Source organism: Euleptes europaea, chromosome 2, assembly GCF_029931775.1.
Source record: "Euleptes europaea isolate rEulEur1 chromosome 2, rEulEur1.hap1, whole genome shotgun sequence".
Lineage (NCBI taxonomy): Eukaryota > Metazoa > Chordata > Lepidosauria > Squamata > Sphaerodactylidae > Euleptes > Euleptes europaea.
Window position 1 is genome coordinate 133,432,951 of NC_079313.1, and position 12,584 is coordinate 133,445,534.

Consider the following 12,584-nt stretch of genomic DNA (forward strand, 5'->3'; position numbering starts at 1 on the left):
TCACTGGAAAAGACAGTCATGCCAGAAAAAGTTGAAGGCAGCAGGAAAAGAGGAAGACCCAACAAGAGATGGATCAACTCTATAAAGGAAGCCATGGCCCTCAGTTTGAAAAACCTGAGCAAGGCTGTTAAAGATAGGGCGGTTTGGAGGGTCGCCATGAGTCAGAAGTGACACTGACTTGACAGCACTTAACACACACACACAGGTGAAAATTAGTGCTCTGAGATGAATTTCTCTCCTGAAAAGTGCTGCATGACTCAAAAGGTTTGGGAAACTCTGGCCTAGAGCATCCCTGACAAGTGCTTGTCCAGCCTCTGCTTAAAGACTGCCAGTGAGGGGGAGCTCACCACCTCCCTAGGTAGCTGATTCCACTGTTGAATTTCCCTCCCTAATATCCAGGAAGAAAGTAGATTTCTTTGAAATGTGGTATTGGAGGAGAGTGTTATGGATACCGTGGACTGCCAAAAAAAAACAAAAAACAAATCAGTGGGTTCTAGTTGAAACCAACCCTGAACTGACCCTAAAATTATTTTGGTCGCATTATGAGAAGACAAGAGTCACTAGAAAAGACAGTCATGCTAGGAAAAGTTGAGGGCAGCAGGAAAAGAGGAAGACCCAACAAGAGATGGATGGACTCAATAAAGGAAGCCACAATTTGCAAGATCAATTTGCAAGATCTGAGCAAGGCTGTCAAAGACAGGACATTTTGGAGGACACTGATTCATAGGGTCGCCATGAGTTGGAAGCGACTTGACAGCACTTAACACACACAATATCCAGTTGACTGCCAGGCCTCTAGGGAAGAGGAAAGGTAGAGTACCCGAGACTGTAGTCGTTTATCATAAAGTATCCGTGGAAATTAAGGCTGTCAATCAAATAAAGATGTTTTAATCAATGTACTGTCTGACATTTAGCTGATTAATTAGTCAATTAAATTTAAGTGCATCTGCATATCGCAAAACCTCAACAAAGGGGCCCTTTGACAATTCTGAAGGAAGGGGGCAGCTTCTTTTGAGCGTGAGACCGTTTAAAATGTAATTCTCCAAAGATACCTATCTTTGGGCCCTGAAAGTAATTTAGTACTGGGGATGTTCTATCGGCCCCCTGACCAAAGGGCTCAGGGTGATCTAGAGATGGAGAATGAAATCAGGGAAGCAAGTAAAGGTGATGAAGTAGTAATGATGGGAGACTTTAACTACCCTCATCTTGACTGGATAAATGCATGCTCCAGTCAAGCTAAAGAGATAAAATTTTTAGACATCCTCAATGACCGTGCCCTCAAACAGTTGGTTACAGACCCAACCAGAAGGGAGGCGACCCTGGACTTAATACTCTATGGTGCTGCTAGCAACTTAGTGCGGGATGTGGATGTAGTTGAGCAAGTTTGCAATAGTGACCACAATGGCATCAAATTTAATTGATATGTATGTGGGAAAGTGCCTGGGAAATCTCACACAATTACCTTTGATTTTAAAAGAGGGAACTTCTCTAAAATGAGAAACCTGGTAAAGAGGAAGTTGAAAAGAACACTTAGGAGGGTTAAATCTCTGGGAAAGGCTTGGGGGTTACTCAAGTCCACATTACTAGAGGCTCAGGTAGAGGCTCAGGTATACCGCCGGTCAGGAAAGGTGGTAATAAGTCCAAGAGGTCACCACCATGGCTAACGGGTAAGGTGAAGGTTAGAGGGGGGGAAAGGCTTCCTTCAGAAACTGGAAGGATTGACCAAACGATGCAAACAAAAGCAAACACAAACTTGCACAAAGGAAATGCAAGCAAGCAATCAGAGATGCAAAAAAGGATTTTAAGGGACATATAGCTAAACACATCAAGACCAACCATAAGAAATTCTTTAAGTACATTAAGAGTAGGAAACCAGCTAGGGAAGTGGTTGGACCATTAAGGGAGGATAAAGTTTCCTCAGAGCTCTTTCTGAACACAAGAAAGGCTTTTCAAAACCGAGGCTTGGATTCCCCCCCCCTTTCAGATTGCTCTGCTTTTTGTTGTTGTTGTTCTTAAAATGCTTTTTAATGCGGCAGTTGGGTTTGGGGGGGATTTTCTCTCACAGTAAAACTCCCATGCATAAATGACCATTAAAATGCTACTGGACTCTTGGTCCTTTCTACTGGAAATTGTTTGTTTGTCTTGTAACTACAGACCAACACAGCTGCCCACATACACGTATGCCATACATTAGTTTAGACAACCTGCTCAGAAATATTTGGCCAACTTACTTCATCAGCTCTGGGTCCTCTTTGTCATCCTTTGTGGGGGTGATCTTGATGCCACTTTTCTTGGCACGAGGGCAGCCTGACAAACTGTGGTCAGAAGAAAAAGAAGGACACAATGGGAATCATCTTATTAGCAGATCTGGCAGCATCTGCTTCTGAACTCCATTTCCTTTCCTGTGAGTTGGTTGCACAGGTTACCCTTAGCCTCAAAAACCTGGAGGTAGGAAACAGTCTTACATGAATGTATAGAAGGATAACATTCCCTTGTCCCAAAGATCATAGAATCATAGAGTTGGAAGAGGCCAAACAGGCCATCTAGTCCAACCCCCTGCTCAATGCAGGATCAGCCTAGAGCATCCCTGATGAGTGCTTGTCCAGCCTCTGCTTGAAGACTGCCAGTGAGGCGGAGCTCACCACCTCCCTAGATAGCTGATTCCACTGTCGAACAACTCTTACTGTAAAAAATGTTTTCCTAATATCCAGCCGGTACCCCTCCGCCTGTAATTTAAACCCATGATTGCGAGTCCTATCCTCTGCTGCCAACAGGAACAGCTCCCCGCCCTCCTCTAAGTGACAGCCCTTCAAATACTTAAAGAGAGCAATCGTGTCCCCACTCAACCTCCTCTTCTCCAGACTAAACATTCCCAACTCCCTCAGCCTTTCCTCACAGGTCTTGGACTCCAGACACTGAGAGAGTTGGGAATGTTTAGTCTGGAGAAGAGGAGGTTGAGTGGGGACACGATTGCTCTCTTTAAGTATTTGAAGGGCTGTCACTTAGAGGAGGAGATGTGTATGTGTGTTAGCATTAAGTGCCGTCAAGTCATTTTCAACTTACGGCGACCCCATGAATTAAGACCTCTAAAACGTCCACCATCTATATTAGTCAAACCACACAGGGTGGAATAAAGTTTGAAGGATGACGCTGAAGGGAAAGGTAAAAGAAATAAAGGCCATTCCAATAATTGTGCCCTGACCTGGATGGCCCAGTCTAGCCTGATCTCGGCAGATCTTGGAAATTAAGCAGGGTCAGCCCTGCTTAGTACTTGGATGGGAGGCCACCAAGGAAGTCCAGGGTTGCTTTGTAGAGGCAGGCAATGGCCCCGGCAAAAATTGTCTGGGGGACTTTCTCCCAAAATACTGGCTTGCGCTTCTTTGGCACCATTATCACAGTATTGGCTACAAATATTGTGTGTGTGTGTGTGTGTGTACCATTTGAGGGGAGGGGCCGTGACTCAGTGGCAGAGCATCTGCTTGGCATGAAGAAGGTCCCAGGTTCAATCCCCGACATCTCCAGTTAAAGGGTCTAGGCAGGTAGGTGATGTGAAAGACCTCTGCCTGAGACCCTGGACAACCGCTGTCAGTCTGAGTAGACAATACTGACTTTGATGGAATGAGGGTCTGATTCAGTATAAGGCAGCTTCCATGTGTTGAAGTCACAGCTGACTTATGGTAATATTGTAGGGTTTTCAAGGCAAGAGATGCTTGGAGGTGGTTTGCCATTGCCTGCCTCTGCGAGGGCAGAGAGAGTTCAGAGAGAACTGCGACTGGCCCAAGGTCACCCAGCAGGCTTCATGCGGAGGAGTGGGGAATCGAACCCAGTTCTCCAGATTAGAGTCCGCTGCTCGTAACCACCACACATTACAAATATTAGACACCAACAGTCCTTACTTTTCTGTCGCCCTGCCCAACACAGTGCTTGCAAGACCTTTCTCCTGTTGTATCCGTGATATGCAGAAATCTAAAAAAAAAAATTCCTTGATGTCCACTAATCTTGGGGTTGCCAGCTCTGGGTTGGGAAATACCTGGAGATTTCGGGGGTGGAGCTTGAGAAGGCAGGGTTTGGAGAGGGGAGGGACTTCAATGTCATAGAGTCCAATTGCCAAAGCAGCCATTTTCTCCAGTTGAACTGATCTCTATCGGAGGGAGATCAGCTGAAATAGCAGGAGATCTCCAGCTACTACCTGGAGGTTGGCAACCCTACTTTTTAGGCCACCTCCCAAGTCCACATCTGAGGGGGAAATTGTCATCCCTGCTTTACACCCTTTACAACTTACACTATGTTCGTCTTCTGCCCAAGGTTCCTCCCCTCAATGGAACACCCGATTTCCCAACAGTTAAAAGGAGCACTTTTGCCCCTCTATTTCCCCATCTGTATTTTGATTTTAATCATATGGTTTCCACACAAAGGCGGAAAGTGGTGGTGAAAACTAAGAAGAAGAAAAAGAATTGTGGGGAGGGGAAGCCAGTTCCTTTTGAGGGAGAGACGGAGAGCAATTAAGAGCGGCTAGATAAGAAGATACTCGCAGGCAGACGGCCGCCGTTAATGGAGCTGTTCAAACGGGAGACCGCGATTTCCCCCATTAATGTTGGGAAAAGATAATAGGAGTCATAAATAGGTGGATGTTATTAACAGGAATTTGGTGTCAGCTAAAATCTGACCCTTTTTGTCTTTCATTCTGCTGAGGAAAGAGCTTCTAATCTGATTCTGGGAACTTTTGGAAAGAAAGAAATCAGATTAAAGGGATGGAAGGAGAGCATACTTGTTGCTCATACTTGCAAACACTTAGCGATTTCTCCATTGTACCATGACGACGAAGTGGAAATCCCTGTGGAGTTTGGAATGAAATTAAACTACAAGACTGAGAAACTTTGTTTCTCTATGTTTTAGCAAATGGCCTCTCCTATCCCAAGGGCCCAAGGCGGGCGGTGTGGAGGAAAGACAGATAATTTTATATTAGCTCTGTTAGGGAATAGTCATAGAATCATAGAGTTGGAAGGGACCATCAGGGCCATCAAGTCCAACCCCCTGCACAATGCAGGAAATTCACAACTACCTCCCCCCCTCCACACCCCTAGTGATCAGAAGATGCCCAAGATGCCCTCCCTCTCATCATCTGCCTAAGGTCACAGAATCAGCATTGCTGACAGATGGCCATCTCTTCTTAAAAACTCCAGGGAAGGAGAGCTTACCACCTCCCGAGGAAGCCTGTTCCACCGAGGAACCGCTCTAACTGTTAGAAAATTCTTCCTAATGTCTAGACGGAAACTCTTTTGATTTAATTTCAACCCGTTGGTTCTGGTCCGACCTTCTTGAGCAACAGAAAACAACTCGGCACCCTCCTCTATATGACAGCCCTTCAAGTACTTGAACATGGTTCTCATATCCCCTCTCAGTCTTCTCTTCAGGTTAAACATACCCAGCTCCTTCAACCTTTCCTCATAGGACTTGGTCTCCAGACCCTTGATTGGGTCTGAGAAGGAGTCTCGGAAATTTCAGTTTCTAGGGTTAAAACTCTGTTATGAATGTATGAACCTGCCTTCTACAGACCATTAGTCCAGCAAAGTCAGTTTTGTCTACTCTGGCTGGCAGCCCCTCTCCTGGGTCTCAGGTGGAGGTCTTCCACATCACAAGTTGCTAAGAGCAGCAGAGTGGGGGAAAGGACTAGTCTGGAGAAGAGGAAGTGGGGACATGATTGCTCTCTTGAAGTATTTGAAGGGCGGTCACTTGGAGGAAAAGACCCTGTGGCGCAGAGTGGTAAGCTGCAGTACTGCAGTCCAAGCTCTGCTCACGACCTGAGTTTGATCCTGATGGGAGTCAGTTGCAGGTAGCCGGCTCAAGGCTGACTCAGCCTTCTATCCTTCCGAGGTTGGTAAAATCAATACCCAGCTTGCTGGGAGTAAAGGGAAGATGACTGGGGAAGGCACTGGCAAACCACCCCGAAAACAAAGTCTGCCTAGTAAACGTCAGGATGTGTCGTCACCCCATGGGTCAGGAATGACCCGGTGCTTGCACAGGGGACCTTTACCTTACACTTAGTGGAGGGAAGGGAGCTGTTCCTGTTGGCAGCAGAGGAGAGGACTCGCAATAATGGGTTTAAATTGCAGGCGGAGAGGTATCAGCTGCATATTAGGGAACATTTTTTTACAGTAAGAGTTGTTTCTTCAGTGGAATCAGCTACATAGGGAGGTGGTGAGCTCCCCCTCACTGGCTCAAGCAGAGGCTGGACAAGCACTTGTCAGGGATGCCCTAGGGCACAGTTTTCTAAACTTTTTGGCCATCTATGCTTGGTAATTAGCAGTACGCTCCAGGCTGAAGTGAGCCGCATTTTTTTTGAGTTTTTCACGCTGAACCGTCATTCAGGAAGTGACTGTGAAGCTGGCGCATACCTGCTTCGCATTTCTTAAGAGCCTTTCTAATGCGACCTTTTGTACTTGGTCCGCCCCCGCACCGCAGCATTTACTGAAGGAACCATGAAAAAATCCCAGCCGCGGCTTAGCTATGCAAATGACCATTGCCAATGGTTATGCAAATGAAGGAGCGAAGGAGCAGGCGAGTGGGGGGGGGATTTCTCCTTTTGCATCAGGACAGTGAATAGACATTTTAAAGGTCGCATTAATAAAAAGAGCTTTGAGGGAGCATCAAAATTGACCCTGCATAAATGGCCTATGAGTCATGGAGCACTTTTCAGGAGAGAAATTCGTCACAGAGCACTAATTTTCACCTTGCACCTATATGCTAAACTGAATGACAGTAGCATTTTTCTTTCCAGTCTCTTCATGGAGCACTAGGAGATGTTTCGCGGAGCACCAAGTGTTCCTTTGAGCACAGTTTGGGAACCTCTGCTCTAGGCTGATCCTGCATTAAGAAGGGGGTTGGATTAGAGGGCCTGTATGGCCCCTTCCAACCTATAGGGGCATTTTCCAACCTATAGGGGCATTTTTCACGGTAGATTTTGCTTCTCTTTAGCCACGGACCAAAAAAAATAACGATTTAAATGTTTTTTTCATGTCCGCGATTTATCCCCGTCAATCTCGATGTAGTTTTGGTTTTTCATGGGAACAAAGCACGCTGTATTTGACAACGGTTTGGTCTGTCCCTTTTGCAGGAGGCCTCCCCTTCCAACAAGCTCATTGTTTATGCCTACCCCCAACTCCGCCCAGCAGATTACCTCGTGCGGTTCACCAGCCCCAGCGCAAAAAACAAGCATCAGTCCCTTTGGTCTCCTCTATTTTTCTTCCACCCTCGCTCTGTTCTGCTTTTGGAACAGTCAGATTCCAAATTGGGGGAAGGGGGCAAGGCAGCGCTTTCCTCAAAGCTTCCCTCTATTTTCTATAGGTGTGAAACCCATTGCCCTTTAGTGACAGACAGGATTGGGGTGGGGGGCAGGAATTGCATCCATGTGCCCAGAGAAGTGTTTAGCTGAAAGTGGGAATGGAGCAGCTCCAACCTGTGCCACTTCAAGAGGTGTGCCTTGGATTTGCCGCTCTCTAGATGCACATTTTCCCCATCCTAATTCTCAAAACTCTTCTTGGGGGCTTATTGTTGAGTTTTGAGAATTTGGATAGGAAAAGGGTGCATCTAGAGAGCGGCAAATCCTTGGAAAAACCTCCCGTGCATAAATGGCCACTGTAAACCTCTTGCATTAAAGCAATTTCCCAGAGTATGTTCCCCCCAGAAGGCCCCTGGCTTGCGCGCTGGCCCTGATCTGACCCCAGTGCATCATGAGAGAGAGGAGAGCTCCTGGCTTGCGCGCCAGCCCCGATCCGGCCCCAGTGCATCGTGAGAGAGAGGAGGGCTCCTGGCTTGTGTGCCGGCCCCAATCCAGCCAGTGTGCATGGCAGGGGGGAGAAGAAAGAAGGCCCCTGGCTTGAGTGCCGGCCCTGATCCGGCCCCAGTGCATTGTGAGAGAGAGGAGGGCTCCTGGCTTGCGCGCCGGCCCCGATCCAGCCAGCATGCATGGCGGGGGGGGGAGAGGAAAGAAGGCCCCTGGCTTGAGCGCCGGCCCTGATCCGGCCCCAGTGCATCATGAGAGAGAGGAGGGTTCCCGGCTTGCGCGCCGGCCCCGATCCAGCCAGTGTGCATGGCGGGGGGGGGGGAGAGGAAAGATGGCCCCTGGCTTGCACGCCGGCCCTGATCCAGCCCCAGTGCATCGAGAGAGAGGAGGAAGACCCAGAGCAGACTGGCTGCCCCTCTTCAGAAGAATGATGGGAGGGAGTTTTGCCTTGGGTTTTCTGCTCTCAGGATGCACATTTTTCCCATCCAAATTCTCAAAAATCCCCCCTCCCTTGAACATCTCCCCCATGGGTCCAGCTGCCCTAGACCGAGCTGCCACCACCACCATCCCCAGCGGTGTGAGGCGCACATGGCATGGCCCCACCGGTCTCTCCCTGGAGCCATCTGTCCGACGTCCCCCTGGGTTTGGAGGTGTGGGTCCAGCTCCAAGGCCCATCCCGGGCGAGGGGCGGGGAAGGAGTGCCGCCTGCCCGCCCGCCAGCCTCCAGGACGGAGGGAGAGAAGTGCCAGGACTCTAGACAGGCAGGCAGGCAGGCAGGCAGCAAAAGGGGCGGTATTCATGTCCAAGCGCGAAACTCCCCCAGCCAATCGCCATTCTTGGGGGAGGAGAAATTAGCCAGCATGGGCAGGGACAATTGTTCCAAACCAAGGAACAAAGGCAGTTTTTTTCATGGAGCTCCAAGCCAAAAAACTGCGCCGCAACAGGAAAGAACGGCGCAAAAGTGGTTTGACTTGCCCCGGTTATAACACGGCTTTTATTGCTCAATCCCAAAAAAATCAGAGCAGCCATGAATAACCAAAAATTTGCAGCGATGCAAACCAGCTGTGAAACCGCTGCAAAGCTCCGTGAAAAATCCCCCTATGACTATATCTGGGGTCTCCGCCCGCTTCGGATGACTCCAAGTTGGATGCTGGCTAGAAACAGGGAGAGCTTTCTGTATGTATCCAATTTTAACCCTATAAATGCATATAAGTGCCATCAGTAAGGTGCTTTAAAGGCAAGTGAGAAGCAGAGATGGTTTATTTATTCAGTTGGCTTGCATGCCGCCCATTCCTGATTTTTGGTTGGGCTCGGAGCGGCTCGCATCATATTAAATGTAATTGAAACCCAATTAAAAACCATAGAAACACTTAAAGATTCCCAAGGCGCCCTAAAACCATATCACAGAACCCTGGTGGAGATCTCCACAGAGGGAAGGAACAAAATTATCAAGAGGGTGGGATGGGTACTACAAAATAAGAAGGAAAAGAAGGGAAGACAAGGGGGGGAGGGAAGGGGGAGGGATGCCAGCAAGATGGTTTCCCATCCAAGTATTGACCCTGCTTTGCTTCTGAAACATGCCAAGATTGGGCTATACCACACCATTCCACATCCCCAATTTTAACCCTTTTTTGCCATCAAGTCACAGCTGACATGGCAACCCCATAGGGTTTTCAAGGCAAGAGATGTTTGGAGGTGATTTGCCATTGCCTACCTCCGCATCATGCCACTGGTGTTCTTTGAAGGTCGCCCATCCAAATACTAACCTGGGCTGACCCTACTTCGCTTCAGAGATCTGATGAGATCAGGCTAGCCTGGGGCTATCGTGGTCAGGGCAATTTTAACCCTAGCAGAAGAGATTTCCCAGGCTCTCCTCTCTGACCCTAGAGGTTTTTCACATTACCTACTACTAAGGTTGCAAGGTCCCTCTTTGCCACTGGCGGGAGGGCGGAGCCTGAGGAGGGCAAGGTTTGGGGAGGAGAGGGACTTCAAGGCCATAGAGTCCAGTTGCCAATGGGCCATTTTCTCCAGGTTAACTGATCTCTATTAAGTTGTATTAGCATGAGATCTCCAGCTACTACCTGGAGGTTGGCAACTCTACCTATTACCTGATGCCAGGGATCGAACCTGGGACTTTTGGCCTGCAAAGCTTTCCATGTTCTCGCTTCAGTTTCTCCCCAAGAAAGCTTCTGCCTGTTTCCTCTTATTCCCCTCCCCACTTGTCCGACTTACCTCCTATGCGATGCATAATTTCCTGTTATGTGGCCGGAGCCATCACAGCCGGGAGTTGGGCACCTGAGACAAAACGAGAGGGAGAGGAGGAGGTGAGGCCCTGGTTTTCAACACGGTTTTAACGTTTACACAAAGCTGCTTCAAGGGAGACCCGACTGACGTCAATGTGGCTTTGCTCCTCTTCCGACTTCAGATTCCTTTCCTCCTAGCAACATGAGGACAAATCAGACTACAATTTCATCATCATTTGCTTCACTGTTGGTTAGGGTTGCCAGGTCCCTCTTCGCCATAGGTGGGAGGTTTTGGGGGTGGAGCCTGAGGAGGGTGGGGTTTGGGGAGGGGAGGGACTTCAATGCCACAGAGTCCAATTGCCAAAGCGGCCATCTTCTCCAGGGGAACTGATCTCTATTGATAGGGTTGCCAGGTCACTCTTTGCCACTGGTGGGAGGTTTTTGGGGTGGACCCTATGAGGGTGGGGTTTGGGGAGGGGAGGGACTTCAATGCCATAGAATCCAATGGCCAAAGTGGCTATTTTCTCCAGGTGATCTGATCTCTATCGGCTGGAGATCAGCTGTAATAGCAGGAGATCTCCAGCTAGTACCTGGAGGTTGGCAACCCTATCTATCGGCTGGAGATCAGTTGTAGTAGCGGGAGATCTCCAGCTAGTACCTGGAGGTTGAGGAATCAAAACTTAGTACTTGTATGAAGGTCAATCAAGCACATAAGCAGCATATGCAAATAATTGTATTCGGAATACAATTATTTGCATATGCTGCTTATGTGCTTGATTGAGCTTCATACAAGTACTAAGTTTTGATTCCTCTACTTCTGTTTGTACTTGTAGCCAAGTTTTGATTACTAAGTACCTGGAGGTTGGCAACCCTACTGTAGGTCTTTGAGGACTATTTCCCCTTGAAGTAATATCATTGTAATTTGTCTCTGAGGATATTTCAGCCCTCACACAAATTTCCCTGTTATAATCAGCGAATCATTCAGGACAGCAGAAGAAAATAACAAGCCAGCCAAAAGAAGGACTATATTGCTATTTATTTCTCCTTGGTTATGTTAGGTTTAGGGTTGCCAGCCTCCAATTCGGTTCTAGAGTTCTCCTGGAATTACAACCGTTTTCTGGAGTACATACATCAGTTCCCCTGGAGAAAATGGCTGCTTTGGGAGGGTGGACCTTACGGGATTATGCCCCGCTGACATCGCTCCTGTCCCCAAATTCCACCCTCCTCAGGCAAAAGCATTTTCTTATTGGAGCCTGGACTCCCGGTGGCATGCTACTGAAAACGAGACGCCGTGCGAGTCCAAAGTCCTAGAGGAAGATGCTTTTGCTTCCATGAGAGTGTACATTTAAACCAAGCCCCGTAGAATGGAAACGAGAGCAGCGATGAATGAAAAATATGGGCCAGAAATGGGCCGCGACGGAAAAGTCAACAGTTTCCTATCGTCAGAATGAATTGAATTCCAGGCCGAATATAAGTGGACGGCTTTTACTGAATTGTACAAAACACGCGGAAGGAAATGCCGACGGGATGCTTCCCTCCTCTTTCGGGCAACAACCAGAAGGTCATGCTTTGAAATGAGAAATACGAAACCTGTTTTCTTTCTAAACGTCTTGCCTGAGTAGCCAAGATTGCCTTTGCCCATTTTCTCCTCTGCGGTAATACATATTTCTTCAGAAAAAGTACACCCTGCCATAAAAATTACGAGTGTTTGCTCGTACATGTTCGTACTGCACAGATGCTAGCAGGACACCTCATGATGAAATTCCATCTTTAGCCTCTCTCCCTTAAGGGTTGACACCAGCTGGGCAGCTGGCGATGCAACCTGGCCTCTCAAAGTAGCTATGGAGGCCTGCTCTCGATCCCTAGATTTGCCAGGTCCCTCTTCACCTCCGGCGGGAGGTTTTTGGGGCAGAGTCTGAGAAGGGCAGGATTTGGGGAGGGGAGAGACTTCAGTGCCAGAGTCCAATGGCTAAAGCGGCCATTTTCTCCAGGTGAACCTATGGCTAGAAATCAGTTGTAATAGCAGGAGAGCTCCAGCTAGTGCCTGGAGATTGGCAACCCTATCGATCCCGCACAGATGTACAAGGACTTCATGGCATCCTGTGTAGATAGATGTCAACCAGGGCCACCATGACCCTGGTCGGGGCGGGGGTCCCCTGTCCCCCAGCTCCTGATGCGGGGGGAATTTTGAAAAACCAACCAACGTCACAAGTGTGATGACGTCACTTTTAGGGGAAACCAGGAAGTGGTGGTGGTAGCTCTAGGAATGACCGGAATTCCTAGAGCTACCACTGTTCCTAGAGCTATCTAGATTCCTAGAGCTACCACTGTTGCTTCCGGGTTTTTTCTGGAAGTGTCCTCGACTGCTTGGGACACTGCTCTCCCACCATATCTCCACCCAAATTTTCCCATTCAGCCCGGCAACCCTAATGTGAACCCACTCTGCAGTCACTGTTGGTTACTGATCAGTCAGCGGGTCAGTTCAAGTTTCTGGTCATCACTAGGGTTGCCAAGTGCCAGCTGATGGTGGGCAAATCCCCGCCAATCCACTTGGCTGC

General features: G+C 48.4%; 1 protein-coding gene across 1 annotated transcript in view; it reads right to left on the minus strand.

Moving 5' to 3' along the window:
* The window catches only part of MYT1 (myelin transcription factor 1), a 110,132-nt gene that overhangs the window by 24,713 nt on the left and 72,835 nt on the right, over nt 1-12,584 (minus strand). The window contains exons 16-17 of the mRNA XM_056845151.1: nt 10,016-10,078; nt 2,232-2,315 (exon numbers count right to left, since the gene is read on the minus strand). Coding sequence (XP_056701129.1) covers nt 2,232-2,315; nt 10,016-10,078 — 147 coding nt within the window. The remainder of the gene's footprint in view (nt 1-2,231; nt 2,316-10,015; nt 10,079-12,584) is intronic.